This window comes from Marmota flaviventris, chromosome 7, assembly GCF_047511675.1.
Source record: "Marmota flaviventris isolate mMarFla1 chromosome 7, mMarFla1.hap1, whole genome shotgun sequence".
In the NCBI taxonomy this organism is placed as follows: Eukaryota; Metazoa; Chordata; class Mammalia; order Rodentia; family Sciuridae; genus Marmota; species Marmota flaviventris.
In genome coordinates, this window is record NC_092504.1 from 102,701,807 (window position 1) to 102,729,652 (window position 27,846).

At 35.2% G+C, this 27,846-nt stretch overlaps 1 protein-coding gene across 2 annotated transcripts in view; it reads right to left on the reverse strand.

Moving 5' to 3' along the window:
* Positions 1 to 27,846, reverse strand: part of Grid2 (glutamate ionotropic receptor delta type subunit 2) — a 1,380,466-nt gene that overhangs the window by 232,380 nt on the left and 1,120,240 nt on the right. For both annotated transcript variants that reach the window (XM_027926659.3, XM_027926658.3), the window contains one exon: positions 15,666 to 15,804. In XM_027926659.3, the coding sequence (XP_027782460.1) occupies positions 15,666 to 15,804 (139 nt within the window). The remainder of the gene's footprint in view (positions 1 to 15,665; positions 15,805 to 27,846) is intronic.

A 27,846-nucleotide genomic window follows, 5' to 3' on the forward strand; every position in this document is an offset into this window, starting at 1 on the left:
TGCAAGGGTAAGTAAGCCATTGCAACACTGAACAATGCACAGCAAGGAGATGAATGTCATCCTCAGTCTGTAGTGCCTGTGTGTTCTGGAGCTGAGCCTATAGAATTCTGTACTAAAATGAAACATAAAAGCAGCATGAATCAGGTCCAGCTCACTTTCTAATAAAGTGTGCAATTCCCTGCTGAGAGCAATGTAACAGGATGCTCCTGGAGGATTGAAGAGCAAGTGGGTGAGACACTATGGAAACCTAGAGAGTACCATTTTGGAATTTCTTTCTTTTGTGAAATAAGAGCACAAAGAAATGGCTTTCACATTTCCTTCTGTCCCCCCACCCCCACACTGGGGATTGAACCCAGGCATGCTTAACCACTGAGTGACAACCCCAGCCTTTCTATATTTTGTTTAGATACAGGGTCTTGCTAATTTGCTTAGGAACTTGCTAAGTTGCTGAGGCTGGCTTGAACTCAAAATCCTTCTGCCTTATCTTCCCAAGCTGCTGGGATTACATATGTACCACCATGTCTGCCTCCTTCTGATTTTTGTGAGTTATACTTATACGATTCATATAGTTCCATAGTTTCAAGTCAGATTCAAGAAATCGCTTCCTTGTTCAATCACGAATGGATATTACACGTAACAAACTATGTACCAGATATTTAGTAAGGTACTACATAAGACCCTGGGTTGGTACAAAGATGCTTAAAAGCAGCTCTCAAGAACATGCATTTTAACTGGGAAGGTAAAACAAGTAATATGCCAATACATGGCCAGATGTAATTCAGAGTGTAAACCAGGTAGATGCAAAGTGGCTCAAAATAGAAGGACTAATTATGAATAGAGGGGAGGCCACATGGAGGCAGTAGCATTATGATAGGGTAAATAAAGTTGAGTTAGAAGAGAATGCTTCCCCCCCCTCCCCTCTTCTCTCTCTACCCCCTCTACTGTCATAGAGGGGGGATAGTAGAGGATAGGAAAGGCAGCAGAATACAACAGACACTAGTATGGCAACATGTAAATCAACGGATGTGTAACTGATATGATTCTGCAATCTATATACGGGGTAAAAATGGGAGTTCATAACCCACTTGAATCAAAGTGTGAAATACGATATGTCAAGAACTATGTAATGTTTTGAACAACCAACAATAAAAAATAAAAAAAAAAAGAAGAGAATGCTTGCCTGGCAAACAGATATCCTGACCCAGGCTGATTGCCAGCCACCATCAGGAGCAGCCTGATCTTGAGCCTAGTCAGTCAAGCACTAAGGTGAGATCACAGAGTGAATCATTGCTAAGATTCATTATTTATGCTTAAATTCAAATAAAGCTTGGCTGATAACAAAAGCTTGTTTCCCATTTGAAGAGACTGGAGGACTGAGTGACGGGGCCAAAACACAACACATTGTAAGATCCACCATGAGGTTGGAAGTGGCAGCTGTGTCAGAAACAAGAGAAGCATCAGAAGGAAACACTGAGGCTTAGATGAATGAGGTAAAAGAAAGAATTTAACGGTGCCATTGTAGACAAGATGAGAAGAGTAGTTAATAATACTACCAAAAATGGTGGGGTGAGAGAATTCCAGTGTATGCATGGACCACATTGGGAGTATATCCTAAAAAATATAGGTTTTTCTTTGGGGGATGATGAAAACATTTTAAAACTAGGTTGTCATGCTTTGTTCACAACTCTTGAATATACTAAACACCATTGAGTTGTGCAGATATACAAGTGAATTTTATAGTATGGTAATTCCATCTCCATAAGGTTGTAAAATTTCTCCACTTCTAGGGCTACTATCATGGGTCTGTTAAACCATGAAAGTTACTTCTTGCAACTGCTTCAGTGTACAGTCTCTTTCATCCGTTATCCAGCCTCACATGTCCCCGAGATTTTTCTGCAACTTCAGTTCTCATCATGAAGAGGAAGTTTGACAAGGACAAAAGACTCATCTTTTGCCTTGCAGGAGAGAGGCCTCAGAAATTTCTTGGAGCTGGGTGAAATTCTAACTCTACAAAAAGAGTCTGCAGAGCCAAAGCCTTCCAGGGCATATCCACGTGTTCCGAGACCACATGTCAAAATTTTAAGTTTTTTCTACCAGTGCCCTGACCTGAGTGTAACATATATCCTTTAAAATTGGGGCAAAAGGAAGACCACCAGTCCAAGGAACCTATACAAGATCCGGGAGAGTAAGCAAAACAAATGAAAGCAAATGTTACTTGGGGTGCGTACAGGGTTCAAGAACAGTACTATTTCTCTCTTTCTTTTCTTCTTTTTCATTTAATATTTACACTAAAGCTATGAAGTTAAACTTATGCCTTTTTACCCTTAGGGAATATAAAGTTTTAAATTATTATGGATTCTGATAAGGTCATTCAGCTAATAGGTAGCAGAGGATTTCAATACAGATTTGTTTTAATCCATAGTCTCTTGTGCTTACTTCTAAGATATTATAGAACTTAGACATATCAAGAATTAAGTTAGCTAAATGTAATGTCATTATTTATTCTATCCTGCAGAGCTCTTTTTTTTTAAAAAAAGAAATGTATAATGACCTCCAAGGTTTTCATATATCAATTTTTCATTACTTAAATCCATACAGATTTAGCATATTTGCTGTTGGCAGATGATATGGTCTACAAGTTAAGATAAAAATTTCAATGCCAGATTGTCTGGGCTTACTACCCTGGCTTTTAGTTTTATCATCTATTAATTGGAGATGATAATAACATATACCCCATGGGGCTATTATACGGATTAAATGCAAAAATCTATGTAAAACATTTACAAATTTCTGTCACATAGCAAGCACTCAATACATGTTAGCTGCTAATATTATTTGTACTGTGTGCCAAGAACTTTGAGAGGCATTGGAAGCACAACATGAAAATGACACTATCCTTGCCTTTGAAGAATTTATAATCTCAAAAAACATGTGGGTAGTGACTATGTCTGAGCAAATGGAAGACAGCAAAAAAGAAAGGGATTGTAGATTATGTCAGGGATAGGGAAGAGCATTTACAACTTCACAGAGGCATGAAGTGACCCACAAGTGTGGCTTGACTAGAGCATGAACAAAGGTGAGAATGGATTGACTGGTGCCGGTAGATAGAAATGAAGCTGGAGCAGTACATGAAGGGCACTGTAAGCTCTGCTAATGGAGTTAAATTTATTCCTTCCTTTAATGAGGAAAGGTTTTCAAGCCAATTCTGAGAATGGAAGGAGGAGGTTCAGACTGAACACCAAACTCAGAAAAATAAACTGGAATGTGTAAAGAATGGAAAGAGAGAAACCATAAGTTAAGAGAAAATTAAAAAGTGAAGCAGCAGTCAGGGAAAGTCAGAGTTCTTTCATTGTCTTAGATTAATAAAAGAAGGGAAAAAAAGCAAGATTTAGAGAATAAAGTGCAGAAGACATAGAAGCGACTATAGTTAACCTTGACATAATTTTAAGAATAATCAATGTTATTCACTCAATAGGCTAAAGAAGAAAAATCACATGAGCATACCAATCAATGAAAAAAGCATGACAAATACAACCACCATGCGTGATAAAAGCTCATGGAAAACTAGGATTAAAAAAGAATTTTCTCAATTTGATGAAGCATATCTAAAAACAAAAATGAGATCCTATAAGCAAAATGCATACCACACCAAGAACTCTTATTATGACAGTACTCCAAGCCCTAGCTAGCACATAAAGGACAGGAAGAAGAAAACAGAAAGCTTAAATATAAAAAATGAAGAACTAAAACTGCCTTATTGTGTCAATGGTGAAAAAGTTTACTTAGATCTCAAAGAAACTATCAAAGTTTCCTAAAACTAGTAAATGAGTTTGGCAAGGTCAAAAAATAAAATTGGCATATAGAAACTAAATTTATGTATACAAGTAATTAATATGTGGAAACTGAAATAAAAAATGAAATAATACTATTTCAATCACTGGGGGGGGGATACTTAGATATGACTCTAACAAAGATGTATAGAACCTATATGCTGAATCTTACAAAATGCTGCTGAAAGAAATCAAAGATCTAAATAAATCAACCGACATACCTTTTCCATAATTTGGAAGACTCAAAATAGTGAAGTTGTAAATTCTCCCCTAAATTGATAAACAGATTTAATGCAATCCCTTTCAAAATTCCAGCAAGACTTGTTTTTACAGATTGTCAGAAGCCACCCATGAAATAGTAGCCATTGAATGGGAAGATGTGGTACTTGGGAACTCCCAGCAGCACCCTCGCTGGTTTTGAGATGGCCTGAAACATGGGAACTCCCACCCAGCTCTGCCAAAAGATCCCACACAGCACAGGAGATGGGGTGATCTGTTGAAGCCACATAGATAACACAGCCTCTCAGAGATGGGTGTGGTTTGCCAAGATGCCCAATCAACCTGTTTGTGGCAAGTCCCCTGGCATACCTGAAACCTTATCCCTGCCTTTGATATACTACCCTTAAATAAACAACCGGAGCCATCTTCTAGTTGTCCAGCTCCAGCTCCTTTGTGGACTGGATCTATTAGGTGCTCCATCCCTTAAAACCTCTTTTTCTGATGCTGCCTCTTATTTCTTCACTAATTACTTCAGACTTTTATTTTCTCAGGTGGTTTATCCCCTTCTGAGCAGAAAAAATTACCCTGGGGAGGTGCTGGTTGCCTCATGATAACAGATTATTCCAAAATTTATGTGGAAAGGCAAAGGAAATAGAAGAGCTAAAATAATTCGGGGGGGGGGGGGAATAGTAAGTAAGAGGAATCACTCTTGCAAATTTCAAGTTGCATTGATCAAAACTGTGTGATATTAGCCAAGAGGTAGATATGCCAGTCAGTATGGAAAAATAGTGTTTTAAAAGTATAAAATCCTTTGAATAAAAGATAGGGCTTGGGATGTGGCTCAGTGGTTGAGTGTCTCTGAGTTCAATCCCCAGTTCAAACCTCCCCTGAAAAAAAGATAGTCTTCTTATCCAATGTTGATGAACCATTTGAATATTCAGAAGCAAAAATAAAATAAAATAAACCTCAACCTAAATCTCTCTCCTCTTTCATTTTGGATCTGGAATGCCCATCAAAAGGTCATGTGTTGAAAACAGGATCCCCAATGCAGCAAGGTTCTGAGGTAGAGCTTTTAGATGGTGATTAGAGCTGTAATCTCATCAGTTGGTTAATCCATTCGATGGATTAAAAATTTGAATGGGTTACTGGGTGGCAACTGTAGGTACGTTGGCTGTGGCTGGAGGATATAGTCACTGGGGGCGTGGCCTTGGGGATTAAATCTGTCCCCTTCCTGTCTGCTTTTAAGCTATCATGAGCTGAGCATCTTTCTTCTACTAAACTCTTCTGTGATGTTTGGCCTCACCATGGGCCTGAACAATGGAGTTGACTGGCCATGGACTGAGACCTTTGAAACCACCAGCCCAAATAAAACTTCCTCCTCTCTGTTGTTCTTTTCAGGTATTTTGGTCACATTGACAAAAAAATGACTCACATCTACTAAAATGGATTTGATATTTGCATGTGAAATTATTGTAAAAACTACAAAACCGCTTGTAGAAGAGAAAAATTTTAGGACCTAAGACTTGAAAAGACTTAGATGTGACACCAGAAACACAGTCCATAAAAGAAAAAAAAATGATATGTTCGGCTTCATCAAAATAAAATCTTTTGTTCCCTGAGAGACTTCATAAAGAAATGAAAAGACAAGCTGCAGATGAGAAAACAATAGCAAAATCATATCTGACAAGGAACTTGTATCTAGAATATGCAAAGAACTCTCAGCAGCAAAACACAAATAAACAATTAAATTAGAAAACTGGCAAAAGACAGAGATATTTTCCATGTAAAAGGATGTAAGGATTACACATAAGCACATGAAAAGATATCCAAGATCATTAGACACCAGGAAAATGTAAATTAAAAACACAATAAAATATTACCACATGCCTATCAGAATGACTAAAAAATTTTTAAAAAATGTTAATGGTAAATATTCAGAGAATTGGGTATCACATGCATAGCAGCTGGAATATAAAATGGTACAGCCACTCTAAAATATAAATTGGTGGTTTCTTAAAATCTAAACATACCACATGACAGTAATTTTACTCCCAAACTTTTATGACAACAACAAAAAAATGAAAACAAATCCATACAAAAACATCTGCACATAAATGTTCTTAGAATCTTTATTTGTAATAGCTCCAAACCGGGGGCAATCAAAATGCTATTCATTGGGTAAATTGTTAAACAATTTGCCATACATGCATATCATGGATTAGTTTTCAACAACACAAGACAGTGAACTATTGATACATACCACAAAGTGGATTGATATCAAGGGAATTATGCCGGTATTTAAAAAGCTAACATTAAAATGTCACTTACTATATGATTCAATTTGTGTAGTGCTCTTGAAATGACAAAAATTACAGAAATCTAGAACATGTTGGTGATTGCAGGATTTGGGGATGAAGGGAGGGAGGAAATGACTGTGAACCCAAAGGGTAGGATGAGGAAAACTTTTTTGTATTGATGGATTAGTCATGTACTTGGCTTGCAATGGTGGTTGGTTTTACAGTTTTACACAAGTGATGAACTGGCATAGAATTAAGTGCAGGCATCATAGCAATGTCAAAATTTCTTGATTTTGATATTGTATTCTAATTATTTATGATGTAACCATTGAAGAAATCTTAATAAAGCATACATGACACTTCTCTGTACTATATCTTTACAATTTCTGGCAAATACACTATTATTTCAAAATAAAAAGATAAAAAGAAAGTTTTGCCCTTCAATAGATGAATGGATAAAAAAAATGTGGCATTTATACACCATGGAGTATTACGCAGCACTAAAAAATGACAAAATCATAGAATTTGCAGGGAAATGGATGGCACTAGAGCAGATTATGCTTAGTGAAGCTAGCCAATCTCTAAAAAACAAATACCAAATGTCTTCTTTGATATAATGAGAGCAACTAAGAACAGAGCAGGGAGGAAGAGCAGGAAGAAAAGATTAACATTAAACAGATAGATGAGGTGGGATGGAAAGGGAGAGAAAAGGGAAATTGCATGGTAATGGAGGGAGACCCTCATTGTTATACAAAATTACATATAAGAGGTTGTGAGGGGAATGGGAAAATAAACAAGGAGAGATATGAATTACAGTGGATGGGGTAGAGAGAGAAGATGGGAGGGGAGGGAGGGGGGATGGTAGAGGATAGGAAAGGTAGCAGAATACAACAGTTACTAATAGGGTATTATGTAAAAATGTGGATGTGTAACCGATGTGATTCTGCAATCTGTATTTGGGGTAAAATTGGGAGTTCATAACCAACTTGAATCTAATGTATGAAATATGATATGTCAAGAGCTTTATAATGTTTTTAACAACCAATAAAAAAAAATTAAAAAAAAAAAGAAAGTTTGTTTAAATATGAACAGAGCTTAGTGACATGTGATAGCTCATGGATTATTGATTAGTTTTTCAAAATTTTATTGTAATTTCCTGTTTTCTAAAGTAGGCCTGTATGACTTTCATAGTCAGAAGAAAATACATTCAAATAGAATAAAAATAAGTCTAAATTCTTTTTTGAAGGTTCAAAGCTAAAAGTAAGAGGTAGAATGGGACCCAGCAACAGCAGAGTTTGAGATATAACTTTTATGCAAAATTACATCTGAAAAATATCTTAAGCACAGTGGCTTTTAGAATTTTCTCAGATTACTATTCTCCTTTCTACCTATTTATCTAAGAGGTAATAAAACCACATACTCCTAAAATACCTTTCAAAAAATATAAGCTAAAGCTCAATACTTGCATTCACCATATATGTAAACATTAGCCCAGAAATATGATATATCTTTTTTTTTTATTTTTTGATACTGAGGATTGAACTCAGGCACACTCAACCACTGAGCCACATCCCCAGCCCTATTTTGTATTTTATTTAGAGACAGGGTCTCACTGAATTGTTTAGCCCCTTGCTTTTGCTGAGGCTGGCTTTGAACTCCCTATCCTCCTACCTCAGCTTCCCGAGCCACTGGGATTACAGGCTCACACCCCTCACCCAGCCAGAGATATGACATTTCTAAAACCAAATTTCTCTTAAATTAGCCTAATCCTATGATATCACCAAATTAAATAGCCCTTAAATCAGATATGTGAATCAAGTTTAAAATCAAGGTGATCCACACTAGTTAAATACCATGGATATATGAACATTAGGTACCTGAAATGCCTTTTTACACATTTTTCTTTATTACATTTTTTACTTTCCCACCCATTCTTCTCTAAACTGATAAATCTATGTTTTAAATTTTGTCACTATCTATTATCTCCTGGAGAAATTCCAGATTCCAAGTCTTACCATGCATTCAGGTTTCAGTCCCAATCTCCTTCTCATTAGAGGGTCGTCTGTCAGTTTCTACCATTCTACCTGTACCCATATTTTACAACCACACTTGTTGACAGACTTACTTAAATTTCTGAGCCTCAGATAAAGCATACCGCGTAGCACTGAAAAACACAATTGCTCATATTTCCAAATGTAGAAAAACGTTTGTGCAAAATTCCTGTATTGGTATGCTTGGGAAAAAGGGTTTCCTCTAGTGAGAAAAAAATTTATGTACTGATTCAGTGTCTTCTTGGAAAGAAATGTTATCTCAGTTAGTTTGTCTGTGTTAGCACTGACTTCATATTTTGTTTAGTCCAGCCTCAAGCATCATGGACAATGAATGCATCAAACACAAAAATATGGTGGGATGTTGGGATTCTTTTGAAAAGACTCAAGCTTGCTTTTAGCTTCAAGGAATGGAAACCAATTTCAATCAGAGCCCAGTCTTTCTCTAAAGTTATTAGTAAATGTAACCGTAGAACTATGAATTCCCCATAGCTATGTCTCCTCTCATGTGGAATAAGTAGCTTTTTGGAAATTACCTTACAATAAGGGCAAATGGAGCTAATGATGATGTTGTTACCCAGTGTTTATTCTGCAAGTGCCTCCAAAGCTCCCCCAAACACATTTTGCTATTGTCACTTTTAGCCTGAGGGCCAATAGAAATACACACGTTCCATTTAATGTCTATATGTTTTTACCTTTCAATGAGAATGAAAAAGTCCAAATTGTCCTTAGCTTCGTATGGCAATGGCATCTTTTTTCCTTTAGAAACTGAGCTGTGTATCTCAATACTGCCAATCCCAGCTGTATCACAATCTGTTACACTATTTCATATCACACAGCCAGAACATCCTTACGTTGTACTGCCACCATCATTGAAGGGACATGAAAATTGAATTTTTGGATTATCTTTTAGAGGGATAATTCATTTAAAAAATTTTTATTAATGGCAAATAGCAACAAGAAGTTTAGATGCCATCCATTAACTAATTTTGAAAAAGGGATAATATTTTATTAAAGTTATTCAATTTTCCCCAAATAAATCCATTGGATATCTCATACCAACTGTGAGACTTTACATCAACCATTTATTCAGCAGGAGCAGACTTTCCTCTTTCTTAGGGACATTCCTCTAACTACCTCTGCCCATCCTTATCTGGAGAAGGAACTGAATTTTGGGAATGAAGATATGCATGGTATACACTTGCTAATGGCATAGCAAAATTAGGCTGGAAAAAGGCACACTGACATACACTGCTTCATTTCCTGATGAGAAAAATCTTACGAATATCAATGATTAAGAAGCATGCCATTGAGTGGTATTGTAAAAAAAAGTTTTTGGACTTTCTAGAAAAATTAGAATTTTTAAAGAAACTTCATCATTAGTTACAAATGGAACTTTGTTTGCAAGAAATATTGTAGGCAATTATGTTTACCAACACAGCTGAGGCATGAAATTAGAAGATATTTGTAAATTTGAGGAATCAAACTTCTTTTAACTTATTTGGCTTTGATTCTCTCCTTCCAAAATTAGTCCAGTGATAATATTAGAAGGGAGTGAAAATTTATTATACCCACTGATTACTTTTTATACTGCCAATTGGCACTGGAAAGGAATAGTTGGTTTTTTTTTTTTTTTTAATAAATGTTCAGTTACTTTGGATTGTAGAACTACACTTGAGGGAAACATCATGTGATATTACAATCTTTTCCTATTAGGTTTTACTTTTAGAGAAATCTTAGGGGTTTAAAATTCGAAAACAGTTTCAGCTCCCAGTTATTTCATGAAAGTCTAGATACAAATTGTTGCTATTAAAATTAATAAATAACTAAATAGCTCAGATACAAACACACGCCATGATGTCTGCAACTTCAGAGAAATGACAGATGAAGCAAATTGTAGAAACCACCACTAGACAGGAAAAAGACTAGCAGATAAGGTCATAGGTTGTCGTTGGAGTAATGTGATTAGACTCCCAGTTCTGACACTTGTTAACTGTGTCTTGAGCATTTACCTTTCCAGTCTGTTTGCTCATCTATAATAAAATAGTAATAATAGAAGTCCTTTTATTATTACAGATGTTTTGAACAGTAAATGATAAAATAATAGTTCATAATAAATCCTCAATGAATGTTATCCATGATTTTTGTTTACTACTATGATTATTGTTCTTTATTATATAAACTCATTTATTTTTTTCAAATTTTCATTTACTTATTTAAAAAAGCTGTAGAGCTAGATGTAAACTACACAGATTTCTAGCTTTCTGTATATCAAAAATGTTAAAGTTAAACATAATTAATAAGAAGTATCTTAATGAAATAAAGCACTCCATTTTAATTTTTAAAGGCTATTTTGCCATTTGTGACAACAAAGATGAACCTGAAGGTCTTAATCAGTGAAATAAGTCAGACACAGAAAGACAACTACTATATGATTTCAGTTATCTGTAGAATCTAAAAAAGTGAAAACTTAGAAGCTGAGAGAACCCTGGTTGGCAGAGGGTATAAGGAAGCAACAATGGGGAGTTGTCTGTCAAAATTCTAGTCACAAGATGAACAAATTTTGAGGATTTAATGTTTAGGGTGGATGTTGATGGGTGCATTAGTTAACTTGATTGTGTTCATTATTGCACAATGTATATATCTCAAATCATCAAAATATATGCCTTAAATATATATTACTTTTATTTGACAATTATGTAACACTATTTTTTTCCCAATGTAATTTGTATTAATTGGATATGTCAAAGTATCTTACTCCAAATGGCAGACATCAGTTATGGGTATAGATAGCCCAGGATTGGATGTATGCCTACAGATATGGCCCAACATTAAACTTTCCTCTGTTTTGTCTGTCCAGTTGAAGATTTAGAAAATACTTAGCAAAGGATCACTCTCTCTAGTAAACTATGAAAACCTAGGGCCATACAGAAGTTCAAGGGGGATGAGATCTAGTGTGGGTCATTCAGAATATAGGTTCATCAGGAATCAGATAGATTCAAGGTCTGGTCCTTACTCAACCGTTTATCAGTGCCATGGCTTTGGGAAGTTCCTTATCCTCTCAACCTTAGCTTTGTTACTTGTACAATGACTTATTGATAGTATGTACTTTAGAAGATGGTTAAATATTAAATGAACCAATGCATCTAAAATACTTAGCATAAAGTCTAATATCTTTTAAGTGATCAATAAATGTTAATTATCACTTTTAAGGTTTTAGTACCTTTGTTGATATTCTGGCTAGATGGTTGTAATCACTTTCATTATTACTCACAATAATGCTAGTGGGGTCATCAGTTTAACCTTCCTTGAGCCTCACTCAGGACCATTTATTATTTTTACTATCCATAGGGCTGGCTACAAGATAAAGTAAGTTGGGAGAGAATGAAGGTTCTGTGTGAAAGGAATAACTGAAAAACAACCTGAGGAGGATGATTTGATGAGAGAAATTGGAAATACCATTTTCATCAATGGATGAAATATTTGACTGCCTGTTAGCATTGTTAGTTGAATTTTGGTTTTTCAATTAAAGAAAAATATCCTACTCCTTTAGAGATAATTACTTCTTAATTTTATGTTTTAGTGTTACACTACAATGGTTTTATGGCTTCTAATGGACTTCACTTACATATATTTTTAAAAGCAAGAACTTTTTTTTTTTTAATTTTTTATTGTTGGCTGTTCAAAACATTACATAGTTCTTGATATATCATATTTCACAATTTGATTCAAGTGGGTTATGAGCTCCCATTTTTACCCCATATACAGATTGCAGAATCACATCAGTTACACATCCATTGATTTACATATTGCCATACTCGTGTCTGTTGTGTTCTGCTGCCTTTCCTATCCTCTACTATCCCCCCTCCCCTCCCCTCCCCTCCCCTCTTCTCTCTCTGTCCCCTCTACTGACATTCGTTTGTCCCCCTTGTATTATTTTTCCCCTTCCCCTCACTTCCTCTTGTATGTACTTTTGTATAACTCTGAGGGTCTCCTTCCATTTCCATGCAATTTCCCTTCTCTCTCCCTTTCCCTCCCACCTCTCATCCCTGTTTAATGTTAATCTTCTTCTCATGCTCTTTGACCCTACTCTGTTCTTAGTTACTCTCCTTATATCAAAGAAGACATTTGGCATTTGTTTTTTAGGGATTGGCTAGCTTCACTTAGCATAATCTGTTCTAATGCCATCCATTTCCCTGTAAATTCTATGATTTTGTCATTTTTCAATGCAGAGTAATACTCCATTGTGTATAAATGCCACATTTTTTTTTTATCCATTCATCCATTGAAGGGCATCTAGGTTGGTTCCACAGTCTAGCTATTGTGAATTGTGCTGCTATGAACATCGATGTAGCAGTGTCCCTGTAGCATGCTCTTTTTAGGTCTTTAGGGAATAGACCGAGAAGGGGAATAGCTGGGTCAAATGGTGGCTCCATTCCCAGCTTTCCAAGAAATCTCCATACTGCTTTCCAAATTGGCTGCACCAATTTGCAGTCCCACCAGCAATGTACAAGTGTACCCTTTTCCCCACATCCTCGCCAGCACTTGTTGTTGTTTGACTTCATAATGGCTGCCAATCTAACTGGAGTGAGATGGTATCTTAGGGTGGTTTTGATTTGCATTTCTCTGACTGCTAGAGATGGTGAGCATTTTTTCATGTACTTGTTGATTGATTGTATGTCCTCCTCTGAGAAGTGTCTGTTCAGGTCCTTGGCCCATTTGTTGATTGGGTTGTTTGTTCTCTTACTGTCTAATTTTTTGAGTTCTTTGTATACTCTGGATATTAGGGCTCTATCTGAAGTGTGAGGAGTAAAGATTTGTTCCCAGGATGTAGGCTCTCTATTTACCTCTCTTATTGTATCTTTTGCTGAGAAAAAACTTTTTAGTTTGAGTAAGTCCCATTTGTTGATTCTAGTTATTAACTTTTGTGCTATGGGTGTCCTATTGAGGAATTTGGAGCCCGACCCCACAGTATGTAGATCGTAGCCAACTTTTTCTTCTATCAGACGGCATGTCTCTGATTTGATATCAAGCTCCTTGATCCATTTTGAATTCACTTTTGTGCATGGCGAGAGAAAGGGATTCAGTTTCATTTTGTTGCATATGGATTTCCAGTTTTCCCAGCACCATTTGTTGAAGATGCTATCCTTCCTCCATTGCATGCTTTTAGCCCCTTTATCAAATATAAGGTAGTTGTAGTTTTGTGGATTGGTTTCTGTGTCCTCTATTCTGTACCATTGGTCCACCCGCCTGTTTTGGTACCAGTACCATGCTGTTTTTGTTACTATTGCTCTGTAGTATAGTTTGAAGTCTGGTATCGCTATACCGCCTGATTCACACTTCCTGCTTAGCATTGTTTTTGCTATTCTGGGTCTTTTATTTTTCCATATGAATTTCATGATTGCTTTCTCTATTTCTACAAGAAATGCCATTGGGATTTTGATTGGCATTGCATTAAACCTATAGAGAACTTTTGGTAATATCGCCATTTTGATGATGTTAGTTCTGCCTATCCATGAACAGGGTATATTTTTCCATCTTCTAAGATCTTCTTCTATTTCTCTCTTTAGGGTTCTGTAGTTTTCATTGTATAAGTCTTTCACCTCTTTTGTTAGGTTGATTCCCAAGTATTTTATTTTTTTTTGAAGATATTGTGAATGGAGTGGTTGTCCTCATTTCCAATTCAGAGGATTTGTCGCTGATATACAGGAATGCCTTTGATTTATGCGTGTTGATTTTATATCCTGCCACTTTGCTGAATTCATTTATTAGTTCTAATAGTTTCTTTGTAGACCCTTTTGGGTCTGCTAGGTATAGAATCATATCATCTGCAAATAGTGATAATTTAAGTTCTTCTTTTCCTATTTTGATGCTTTAATTGCTCTGGCCAGTGTTTCGAGAACTATGTTGAACAGAAGTGGTGAGAGAGGGCATCCCTGTCTTGTTCCAGATTTTAGAGGGAATGCCTTCAATTTTTCTCCATTCAGAATGATGCTAGCCTGAGGTAAAAGCAAGAACTTTGCTGTTTTCTCTTAAGGAAAAGTTAAATCCCTAAGAAATTCTTTAACATTTCTAATTTTTCTAATATTACATTGCCAGATTTTGAGAAGTAGGAAAATTAGAACTACCCTTGTTTCTGTATGAGTAAAACATCTTCAGGGGAATTTTTCTTAGAACAATACATAGACATGATGTTCTAGTAGGGCACAAATTACATTGTAGAGCTGATCTTATAACATGAAACCACAAAGCAAAACTGGCCCTGGTTAATCAAAGGCCTTTTGGCTTTAAGGGTTCATGGATATAGCATTTTTGAATTGAGGCGCTGACTTAGGTAATTTTAAGAATTTAAGTACCATGCACCATGGTTAATGACCATTTCCTACCCCTGCAACTGTAGCTGGGAAAACAACAGCAATAATGACCACATTAAGTATAATGTAATGATGAGACAAAGAGAATGTGGTTACTGAAATACCAAGTTTTTTCTGTTAATTGCCATCTCTCTACCCCACCCCTCAATGATCAAGCTCTCAATCGTCTGTGTGAATTCAACTGTTCACTCTAACAGTGCATAATGGGACAGACTCAAGGCAAAGATTGTTTTTCAGTATGACCCCTTTTTCCTTCCTTTTCACAATGATTCTCAGACATAATTATTATTTGTGGGGATTAAAATTCTGAAAATGTGTTATCTTTAAATTTTTTTTTCTTTTTAGTTGTAGTTGGACACAATACCTTTATTTAATTTATTTTTTTTTGAGAGAGAGAGAGAGAGGATTTTAATATTTATTTATTTTTTTTTTAAGCTTTTGGCGGACACAACATCTTTGTTTGTATGTGGTGCTGAGGATCGAACCCGGGCTGCACGCATGCCAGGCAAGTGCACTACCGCTTGAGCCCCATCCCCAGCCCAATTTCTTTATTTTTATGTGGTATCAAGGATTGAACTCAGTTCCTCACACATGCTGGGCAAGTGCTCTACCACTGAGCCACAATCCTGTTCCAGAAAATGTATTATCTTTACAGGAAAATGTAGGAAGTACTATTGAAATTATAGACAAAATTTCAGTAATAAAATAATAGTAAAAAAATATCTTGTATTTCCAGGAGTTGAACCATGTGGTAACACTGCAAAGTCACAAAACTCAACTTTTACTCAAAGCGAGGCTGTGAATTCATAATCAGGTACTATATACTTATTCTCAGATAGCTTTAGCCACTCAAATCATTTTCACAGTTTGTGGCTACTGGAATCTTTGTGTACTTACTGGATGGAGCTTTCAATGCGGGTGATAGTAAGGAAAGCAGCAAGGTTTGCTGTGTATGATGAGATGACAATCAAAGCAAATAGCCACCAAGCCCCCATCATCATTCGGGTAGCCAGGGTTGTATATGGAACTTCCCCACCTGTGGAAAGAAGCAAAGAGATTAAAAGAGTCTCAACAAGTACTTATCGGGAATCTGAAATCAAGCACATTAAATACCAAAATACTTTCATGTAGTGAGAGACTTTTAACAACATATTTTCTTTGCTTTATATTTCATTCTCTTTTATGAGACTATGAGAGGCCCTGTCAAAAATAGACATGATAAATATTCAATGTCCAATGTTTAAGTGCTACTTCTTCCTCCTCTCTGTTCAACTCCGGAGTTAATTACCTTCTTACTACAGTCATAGAGACACACTTTGTTTGCCAGAGCTTGATCATTCACTCAGGAGGTGATATTAACACAGCTATGTGTATAATTGATACAACTTTTCAGGTTTCCAATTCAATAGATATTAAACTGGTTTGGGGGTAAATTCTCTAGATCTTGGGATCATACATATGACCATTGTCTTCAGCATCATTCCATTTGCTTTTTCTATTCCCAGTTGACTAACCATTCTTAAAATCTTATAGCACAATGCTCAGTTCCACTTTTCAAATGTTGGAAAGTCCTGGGGCTCAGTCCTTACACTGCTTCAGTTTTTGTTCACATTATCACCCTGTGTAACCTCAACAAGTTCTCCCAGTTGGATAACATCCATGGTATTGAAACAACCTTTTCAGCCCCACTGTTCTTGGAGCACTCTAGCTAAAGGCCTACAGAATTCCTACTTGGATTTTAATGGGTATCTCAAACTCATCACATCTAAAACAGAACCCTTTTCATTTTCACTCCCAAGTTAACTCTTCACCAATGCAGTTCACATCATGCCAGGAAATAACATCATTACTCCTTTCTCAGACTAAATCTTAGGAATTTCTTTACACGTAAGAGATTCTGCCGTTCTTACCTTCAAATCATATTCCAAAACCTGTGTCATCACTTCCACAATTAATGCCCCAAACCAAGCCAACATCTTGTTTTGATTGCACTATGGAATGGGTTATCTGACTCCCCATTTACATTCTAGAAAGTACCACTCTGACACTATTACCATAGTTTTCTTGAAAATTAAAAATTATTGTAATTAGTTACACATGAGTGAGTGTAGAATGCCCTCTGACACATTGTACATACATGGAGTATAACTTCTCATTCTTCTGGCTATACATGATGAAGAATCACACTGGCTGTGTAGTTGTAAATGTACGTAGGATAATAATGCTTCAAATCAAGCATTTATTCTACTATCCTTGCATTCCCCATACTCACTGCCCTCCCCTTCACCCCCCTCCACCTAATCTAAAGCAACTCTATTCTTCTTTAGCATCCCTGCCAATTTTGAAGAGATAGCCTATAAATCTTTACCACATGCACCTCAGATTCAGCATTAATTTCTAAGATATATAAAGAACTTAAAAAACATAACACCAAAAAAAAAAAAAAAAAAAAAACCAACAACAACAAAAAAACCCAAATAACTCAATCAAGAAATGGGCTAAGGAACGAACAGCCACTTCACAGAAGAAATACAATTGATCAACAAATACAAGAAAAAATGTTCAGTATCACTAGCAATAGAGGAATATAAATCAAAACTACTCTAAGATTTCATCTCACTCCAGTCAGAGTGGCAATTATCAAGAATACAAACAATAATAAATGTTGGCAAGGATGAGACTCCTGAGACTGCAAGTTATTGCAACCATTATGAAAAGCTGTATGGAGATTTCTCAGAAAACTTGGAATGAAACAACCATTTGACGCAGTTATCTCGCTCCTTGACAAATATCCAAAGGACTTTAAATCAGCGTATTATAGTGATAAAGCCACAACAATGTTCATAGCAGTTCAATTCACAATAGCTAAGCTATGTAACCAACATAGGTGCCCTTCAGAAGATGAATGGATAAAGAAAATGTGGTACATATACACAATGGAATATTACTCAGTCTTAAAGAAGAATGAAATTATAGCATTTGCTGGTAAATGGATGGAGCTGGAGAATATCATGCTAAGTGAAATAAGCCAATACCCCCAAACAAAAGACATAATGTTTTCTCTGATATGAAGATGCTTATTTCCCTTAACTTTTTATAAATACTAATTCAATATATCTCACATATTTTATTTTTCTCCCTTGGAATGATACAGGAACACTCCCTGACTCAAATTAGATAGGTAAGCATTTGTTGAGTGAATATATACTGTGTTACATGGTGAATTTTTTTCTCTCCAAAATTTGTGTCTTAAAACTCTGATCCCCAATGTGACAATATTTGAAGGTATGGCTTTGAAGAATTAAAGTAAAATCAAGTAAAAAATTGGCCCCTATTCTGATATAACTGGTGTTCTTATGAGAAGAAAAAACACCAGGTCTGCATTTTCACAGAGGAAAGGCCATGTGAGAACAGAGCCAGAAGAAAACTACCTGTAAATCAAGTGTAGGGACCTAAGGAGAAACTAACTCTGATGACACCAAAGTCACGTTCAGCCTCTAGGTCTGTGAGGAAATACATTTCCATTGTTAAATCACTGAATCTATGGGTATTTTGTTGTAGAAGCCCTATCAGACTCATACAGGTTAAACATAAAATATTAATAGGTCTTCTGAAAGAAATTAGGCATATATTCACAGTAGAAATAAATCAGAGATATAATACTAACTTCCCTTCTTCCATCAGTATATGAATGAGTAAATAGGATACAATCAACTATAATATCAGACATCCTTTTATTCTGTTCACTAGTTTTCACTCTGTAATATGTCTACATCTTAAACATAATGTCAACACACCCTTTGGTCATATTTTGAGCTATTTTCCTAATGCAATGTACTCAGAACAGGCTAACCTCTGCTATATGGAGTACATTTTTCAAAAGGGGTTATAATGCATTTTAGAAACTTTCTTCTTCAAAGCAAAATAAATTTTCAAACAACTTTTAAAAGATGAAAGCTAAAGAAAATATTTATTTTTAAGTCCATATGGAGATTTTCTGAGCAAAATAACTAATTGAAAATAAAATAAAATATGAATAAGATATAAAAGAGCTATATGTCTAAGTAGAAGAATAAATTTATGACTGAATAGGCTAATTGGAGGATTGCTTTCCTAAAGTCTTTATCCCTGATTAGTGTTGTTTTCACCAATGTGAAAGAATACTTGTTCAGTGTCTTCATCGATGGTATATAATATATAAATTTGAAATTTCAAATATATCTGTAGAATCCAAAAAAGGCTCTTTTACTTGATATATACACCTAGAAATAAAATGTTAAAAGTAATGTAAATCTTGAGTTTTGTAATGCTGGACTAGACGGTTCACAAAAAAACCCTTCTGCTACTGGCAACTAGAAAAAAAGGAACATAGAAAAGCATTTGCAGGGTAAAGAAGCAATAAAAAATCAGAGGAACAAAATTTTGAGTGAGAATACAACTCAGGGCACCTTGTATATGTGACTACTTTTCCTTGAGAAGCATATGCCAATTTTTAAAAAAGTAAAGAGACTGATAATCTAGCAATATCTTTTAAAAAGCCTTCAAAGTTAGGTGGTTATAAAAATTGGAATCCAGAGCTTGTCTAGACAATGGGGACTGAGAAAACCACAAAATACTCATATGTTTTGAAATTAATAAATACCATAGCCATTGCTATGGTTTGGATATAAGGTTCCCCGCCCTCAGTGCCTGCATTTATGCAGGAAATAGTGTTTGGAGGAGAAATGATTGGATTGTGAGAGCTATAAAACCTGTCTAGTTTGCATGGACTGGGAGGTAGCCATAGACAGGTGAGGCATAGCTGGAGGACGTGGGGTATTGGGGATGTAACCTGGAACCTTGTATCCTGCCTGTGGCCCCTTCTCTCCTGCTCTCTGCTTCCTTACTCTGCCATGAGCTAAGCACTTTTCTTCTACGGTATCCTTTCAACATGATATCCTTCCTGCCTCATTTTGGGCCCAGAGCAATGGAGTCGGCCATCTGTGGATTGACCTAGAAAACCATGAGCCCCAAACAGACTTTTCTTCCTCTAATTTGTTCTTGTTAGGTATTTTGGTCACAGCAACAAAAAGCAGACAAAAACAGCCATGGACTAAAGAAGAATTATAAAAGAAGTAAAAAAAAAATTTGAACTCGATCACAATAACAATACTCCATATTAAAATTCCACAAGTTTTGATAATTGATAGAATATAGATAAAATTGTATCAAGAAGGAAATTGATTACATATAATGTATAAGCAAAGAAGAGTAAAAAGAAATGAATTGTTCATGAATTTTAAAATGTTAAAAAAATCTGCAAGTTCAACTTGAAGAAAATATAGGAGTTAAAATTATTAAAATAGATAAAAATAGAATAGAGAAGAAAATTTGCCTTTTAAAGAAACTACAAATTACTATGAAGACTAATCAAGATAACATCTGAAAACACCTAAAAATATAATAGCAGAAATAGAAAGGGTACATTGTATAGTTATTATGATGTTAGAAGGAGAACAAGAGGATCTTAAATACAATTTTATGTCAATAGATTTGAAAATGAAGATATGAATAAATTCCTAGAAACATTTCTGCTGGAAGAAACAAAGTTTCAAAGGTCTTATATCTTATGTATTGAATCCAGAATTAAAAATTACTCACCAGAATATTAAAAACCAGAGGCATTATTGACAAAATCTACAAAAATATCTGGGAGATAATTAACTCTAACTTTGCTTAAACTCTTCCTGAGATTGGAAGAAAGCAAGACACTATGCCATCCATTGTATAAAGAAAGCATAACTTTGATAATAAAACATGGCAAGGTCATCATAAGAAAAAAATTACACATGATTGTTGATATAAAAGATAAATAAATTTAATAGATTGAAAACTGAATAAACAAACAACCTGGTTGGGTTTTTTTTTTTTATATGAAGGCAAGGTTAGTTTTGCATTCAAAAATCAATTACTATCGAAGGAAGAAATTATATAAAAGAGAGAAAAAATCATGTAAACCTTGTTTGATACTTAAAAGGCATACAAAAAATTCAAATTCAGTATTAAAACAAAACAAAAATGCAAAACAAACCTGGACATAATTCAGCAAATTAGAAACAACTAAAAAATCCTATCTTGTTCTCACAGAATACTTTTAGAAAATCTATTAAACATATATATATATATATATATATATATATAGTTAGTCATAAAAATAAAACTTTTTGATGGCCATAAAGGCTACAAGTTGTTACTACTTTTATTATTTGAATGTGCTAAACAAGAAATTTAAAAAGAACGGAAAAAGAAAAAAAAAAACAATGGAATGAAATGAGAATTAACAATTAGAGATGATAATGTGAAGAAATTTGAAGAGAATAAAAAAACAAATTTCCAAAATCAGTAAGTTCTCACTTTTTCATGGAATAGAATTAATATTCAAAAGTTAATCATATTTGTGTATACTAGCAAAAATACTTAAATACTAAATTAAATATACATACAACTTGCAATAGCATTAAAATTATCAAATATCCAAGAGTATATCTGTATAGATTTGTGAAAGACCTCTATGTGAAAAAAAGATTAAATTAATGAACAGATACATTATTCATTGATTAAAAGACTTAAAATGCAAACAAATTGATCTATAAATCCATTCAGTGAATTATCAGTCAAAATCTCAGTTTCTACTGAAGAAAGAAATTGAAGAAGACATAAGAAGTTGAAATGACCTCCTATGTTCATGGATAGGCAATGACCATTATCAAAAGCAATATACAGATTCAATGTAATACCCATGAAAATACAAATGACATTCTTCACACAATCAGAAAAAACAATTTCTAAAATTTATTTGGAAGAATAAAAAACCCAGAATAGCCAAAGCAATTCTGAACTACACAAGTAATGCTGGAGGCATCACAATATCTGATTTCAAATTAAGCTACACTTCTATAATAACAAAAACTATAGAATACTGAGATCACCCACATGGTACTGGCATACAAAGAGACACAGACCAGCAGAATAGAAGACACAGAGACAAATCCACACAGATACAATGATGTAAACATTGACGAAAGTGCCCAAAACAAACACTGGAGAAAATGACAGTTTTTTAAAGAAATGGTGCTGAGAACTCTGGTTATCCATATGTAGAAGAATGAAACTAGATCCTTATTTCTCACTCTGCACATAGGTCAGCTCAAAATGGACCAAAAGCCTAGAAATCAGACGTGACACAAGAAGAAAACATTGGGTTAATACCTCAATATACAGAGAGAAGAAACGACTTTCTCAGTAGGAGCCCTAAAGCTCAGGAAATAATATCAAGAATTAATAAATAGAATAATGTCAAATTAAAAGCTTCTGTACAGCAAAGGAAACAATGAAGAATGTGCAGAGAGGACCTAAAAGAAGGGAGAAAATCTCTGCTAACAACTCTTCTGACAGAAGATTAATATTCAGAACACAATAAAGGACTCAAAAAACTTAACACCCCCCAAATAAAAAACCCAATCGATAAATGGACAAATGAATTAAACAGATACAACTCAAAAGGAAAAATACAAATAGCCAATGAATATATAAAAATTGTTCTGCTCAATTTTTTTTTTAGCAATTACTGAAATGCAAATCAAAACTTTCAATGAGATTTCATCTCACTCCAGTCAGAATAGGAAGCCGTGAAGAACACAAACAATAATACATTCTAGAGAGTATATGGAGAAAAAATGAACATTTTTGTACCCTGTTGGTGGGATGGTAAATTAGTAAACTACTATGGAGATCAATAAGGAAGTTCCTTAGAAGAGTAGGAATGGAATCACCACATGACCTAGTTATTCCATTCCTTGGTATTTATTCCAAAGAACTAAAGTCAGTGTCTACAGTAATCCATGCATACCCATGTTAATAGCAGCCCAATTCATAGCCAAACTCTGGAACCAGCCTAGTGTCTATCAATGAATAAATGGATAAAGAAATGTGCTAAATCCTCTGGAGTTTTATTCAGCCATAAAAGGAGCATGATTTTATGTCATTTGCAGGAAAATGGATGGAACTTGAGAATATTATGATAAACAAAATATGCCAAGCTCAGAAAGTCTAGTGTTGTGTTTTTTTTTCTCTCATATGTAGAAACTTGAGAGAAAAAAGGAAAAGAAAGGTGGTGGTGGGGAATCTCATGAAAATACAAAAGGACGTCGATAGAAGAAAGAGGGCAGGGTGAAAGGGGGGAAGATGAAATATTGGGGAATAGTATTTGCCAAATTATATTGTTACATCATGTGCATGTACAAATATGGAACAATCAATCCCACCATTTTGTATAATTGTAATACACCAATAAAAAATATGGGGAAAAAACCCCAGAAATCCCAGGTGTTCCCCCTCACCCCCTTTTGTGTGTGTGTGTGTGTGTGTGTGTGAGAATCTCAGTGTATGTTTATGTTATATTGCAAAACACCACAAACAGTCAAGTCACTCTTCAAGAAGAAGAAAAAGTCTAGGTCTGGCTGCCTGTAGTTTTTCCAGTAATTAAGAAAGTTCATTATTTGGAAGGACAAACCAAATAAATCAATGAAAATTATCCACGCATACATAGGTTCTGGATTTACACTAGCTGGTACTGTAATGGGACACAGAAATGGAAGTCATTTAATTAACTAGGTCAATTCGTGTGAGAAATAATTAAATTTGCCTCCTACCTCATACATGAAAATCAATACCAAGTAGTTTATAGATATAAAGGATAAATGAGTAAGATTCTAGGAAAAAAAAATGGGAGGATGCATCCACAAATTTAAGTAGAAAAATATCTACTAAAGAGAGTACAAAAAGCTTTAACACAAAAGAAAAATACCATAAATCAGACCATAATATTTTGTATTTCAAAAGACACTACAGAGTAAAAGGATAAGCAATGGTGGGAGATATTTATATCTAACAAAAATTCATTAATGTGTATTAATAACTCCTTTAAATCAATAAGAATAACACACCCAGTAAAGAAAATCATGGGTAAGAGCCTTCAGAAAAGATAACCAAATTGTCACTAAAAGTATAAGATGGTGTTGGGCATGGTGGCACACACCTGTAATCCCAGCAGCTCAGGAGGCTGAGGCAGGAGGATCAAAAGTTGAAAGCCTGCCTCAGCAACTTAGTGAGGCTCTGAGCAACTTAGTAAGACCCTGTCTCTAGATAAAAATAAAAAATAAATGGGCCCAGGATGTGGCTGAGTGGTTGAGTACCCCTGGGTTCAATATCCCTGGTACCAAGACACACACACACACACACACACAGGAGAGAGAGAGAGAGAGAGAGAGAGAGAGAGAGAGAGAGAGAGAGAAACCTCATTAGTTATTTAATGAAATAACACTTCACAGCTACCACAATGATTAAATAAAAGACAGACCATAGACAGATTATGTCAAATGTTGACTGTGGTGAGCCGCTTCTGCCGTTTCTGCAGACTATGGTCGCCATTACGAGATGGCGCTGGCTCCGCTGTGGTATGTGACAAACAACTCCTTATCTGAGAGAGTTGGCACATGATTTTTCACCACCCTGTGAGAGAGTTCCACGCGGCAGCTTTGCATTGGGGCTTGGGATGCTTTATTAAGGCTGGGAGGGCATCCGGGAGCAGGAGAAGAAGAAAGAATAATAAATATCAAGGTACCTGAATAAACTACTGAGAGAAGATTTCGGAGTTGCGTCTTCCTTGCGGGCAAGGGGTCGCGACAGTTGACAAAGATAGGAACTAATGGAATATTGGTACTCTCTTAGAGGGATGTTAATTTTGTTCAATCACTTTGATAAATAATCCGGTAGCATATCTGGAAACTAATATCCACCTATCTCAAGACTTAGCACTTTCAGTATTGAGGCATATGTGTAACAGATGAATAAAGGAATGCTTATAGCACTAACATTCCTAATACCCCAAATGAAAAATAACCTAAATATTCTTTGAGAAGATAATGTATAGATGATGGTGTATTCCTCAAACTGGAATATTATACAGCAATGAAAATGATTAAATCTCATTTGTATAGTACACCATGACTATATTTCACAAACATAAAAGAATTCTTACTGTATGACAATTGTTTAAAAATGGGTAATGTGAATAGTAGTGCTGGTAATCCCTTAGGTGTTTCCCCCTTTGGGGAGAGCAAATAATGGTGACAGAAAGGCAATGGAGGCTAGGTCATGGATAATGTTTTATATTTTCCTGGGTGATGATTCTACAGCTGTTCCATGGTAATTCACAAATTGTATTTAAGTTTTGTGCACTTTTTGTATGTAACTATTTCACAATGAAAAACTAAATAAATGAGGAAAGTAAGAGGTGAGAAAGTAAGGGTGATTTTAATAAAAAATAATTAGTTTTTTTGCTATCTTTTCTATGTCCTCATTTGGGGAAAACATTTTTTTTTGTAGATTCTGGATGCTAGGGGAGATAATCAGGTGAATGGTTAAAAAAAAAGAATGGGCAAAATTATAATAATTTTTAAAAACCCACAATGTCATCTTCCTAAAGCATAACAAAAATTAGGCTGGTAATTCCTGACTCTTTGGGATATACAAATGTGTGACTCTAGAATTGGACATCTGCGTTCCTTCCTATAACCCTCTGCAGAAGCATCAGGAATTTACTTCCAAAATATGCTGTAAAGAAAATCTTCTTGATATTGATGACCATTTTGATGTGACCGTTTTTTCACATCATACAAACATCATTCTTGTTACTGTATATATTATTTTACTTATAAATTTTTTAAGAAATAAAATAATGTTTAGCCCTCAGGCAAGATTGTGAAAGTTGGTAATTCCATCCGAGTCAGGCAAAAATTTGTTAATCTAAGTTTTATGCTGTATGATTTAGCACCCATATTTGCCTTAATATGTAGAAGAGCAACTAATAGTTCGAGATTCTCCAATTTAGTTGTTTGGTAAATCAGTTTTTCACAAAGTTTATATTTAATAATCTGGTACTACAGAATTCATGAGCTAGAGTTAATTAAAAAAGAAGAAAAGTTGTACATTCCTGGTGACTGAATATGTTGAAGTAGGCCCATCAATTGAAGTATCAATACATATTAAAATTTTTACACTTAAAAGATTCTGTTTGAGAAAGAAATCTAAGAAGGATATTATTGCAATTATGTGAAAGTCATTGACAGTATAAGCACAATCTACATTTAGGAATGGGAAGAATTGTACCTGTCACCATGGAAATGCTCAATGTATGAGAGTTGCTTTTATGGGCTCCATGAAATTAATTTATAATCAAATGGAAAGACTGGCAGTGGCCAGATTTGAAAATGCTTTAACTATTATAATTGCTTTTTGGTGGAAGGTGGAAGGTGATAAGCAGAGGAGGTAACATATGAGTGTGGCTTATTCTAAGCCTCAGGTCGACAGCTTCACCATATTAAACTCAATCTTAAGCGCATTCTTATATACCATGTCTATCATCAGTACAAGAGATGGCTTTAGTTGATAGATAAGGATACCATAAAATTATATCATGTTCCCATAGAGAAAGTTGCTCCATTTACAGTCATCTCTCAGCATTTTTTTAAAAAAAATCACAGCAAAAACAAGGCCTTCCTTCTTAGCATAAAGAATAATATGTGATAATTAGTCTCCTTAAAACTTTGAATCTATTTTTACAAAGAGAAGGCAAAATTCAAATTCCATTTGTCAGGCAATGGGAACTAATGAGTATTTAATAATATTGTTTCATTTACATTAAGCTTGCTTTAGAGTTATTTTCTACTTAACACAATGGCACCGATTATATGATTTTAACAGTGACTATAACCCTTATTTAACAATGTCCTTAACCCTTCTGCAATCTCAGTTTCAAATATTCCACTGTTGTGTGCCAGCTGAGATCCACCTGAAATCTTTTGAGTTTCCTCCTTCCATCCCGTGTATGGTCCCACCAAGGTGTTAAATCCACTATCCACTTTTCACTGTCCCTCCACACCCTTCTTGACACATGTCCCCCTTACTCAGATTAAATCCAGTGACTTGAATACAACCCATTGTGTTCATCCTCAAATTCCATGAAATCCTTTCAGAAAAGACCCAGACTGAGTTCAGTCCAACTCTGCCTACTCTGTGTGTGAACTACTGGTGCAGCCAAGTGGACTTGTGGAATAGCAAACAACTGCGTAACACCATTTTAAGTCCATGACCACCAACCTCCAGTGGATCTTCAGTGGGGCCTCTTGGTCATAGTGCAGCTCTTTAGTAATTCTCTCCTGAACACTTATTTCAGTGTCTCTCTTCTGGTAACCTAAAACTCCTTCCCCATTCTCACATTTGGCTATAATCATGAAAATCTATTTCATGAAGAAAATCAAAGCAGTTTGAAGGGACTGCCAGAGAAAATCAGGCACAAAACAGGTTACAGTGTGGGTTTTCAGATAAGAAGAGACACGTGCTCCAACTTCCGAAAAGAAAATAATAGAAAAATAAACCTAAAGTAAATACATGGTGAACAGAAGGGAGATCCTCTGTTTGCACTTTGAAATTTAGTTTTAAATTTGAATTTCGAATGTGTAAATGTTTTATAAAATTTTAAAAAAGCATATTACATTTTTTTAAAAAGCAAACTGAAAACAAACTGATTCAAATGAACATGGGAGTCTGTCAAATTATTGACATAATTAAACAAAGGAAAGCATTATTTCCACTACTGAAGGCCACAGTTTTGGGGGGGCCACCCTGCCATACAGCCGCCCTTTTTAGATGTCAGTAACTACAACTTTCACTGTTCCTTTGTATTTAGTAATGATCATAACCCTCCTCTGTAACTAATGGGTACTGCAACAGACCTTATTACTTTCTCAAAACATCCCACATCATTGTAAGCAGTTCTCATATGAAAGTATCCTTAATTTCCCAGACAGAATGTAGTACTTCCTGTTTGGTAGCTTCTATGGAAATAGAAACACAAAAATGGGATTCTGGTGTTGGATTGCTCCCACAAATGTGTAGTGCATTATTGATGGAAAAGAGAACCCGGACGATGCATCGTCTGTGGTTACATTATGATTGTTCAAGTAACCACCAGTGTTGA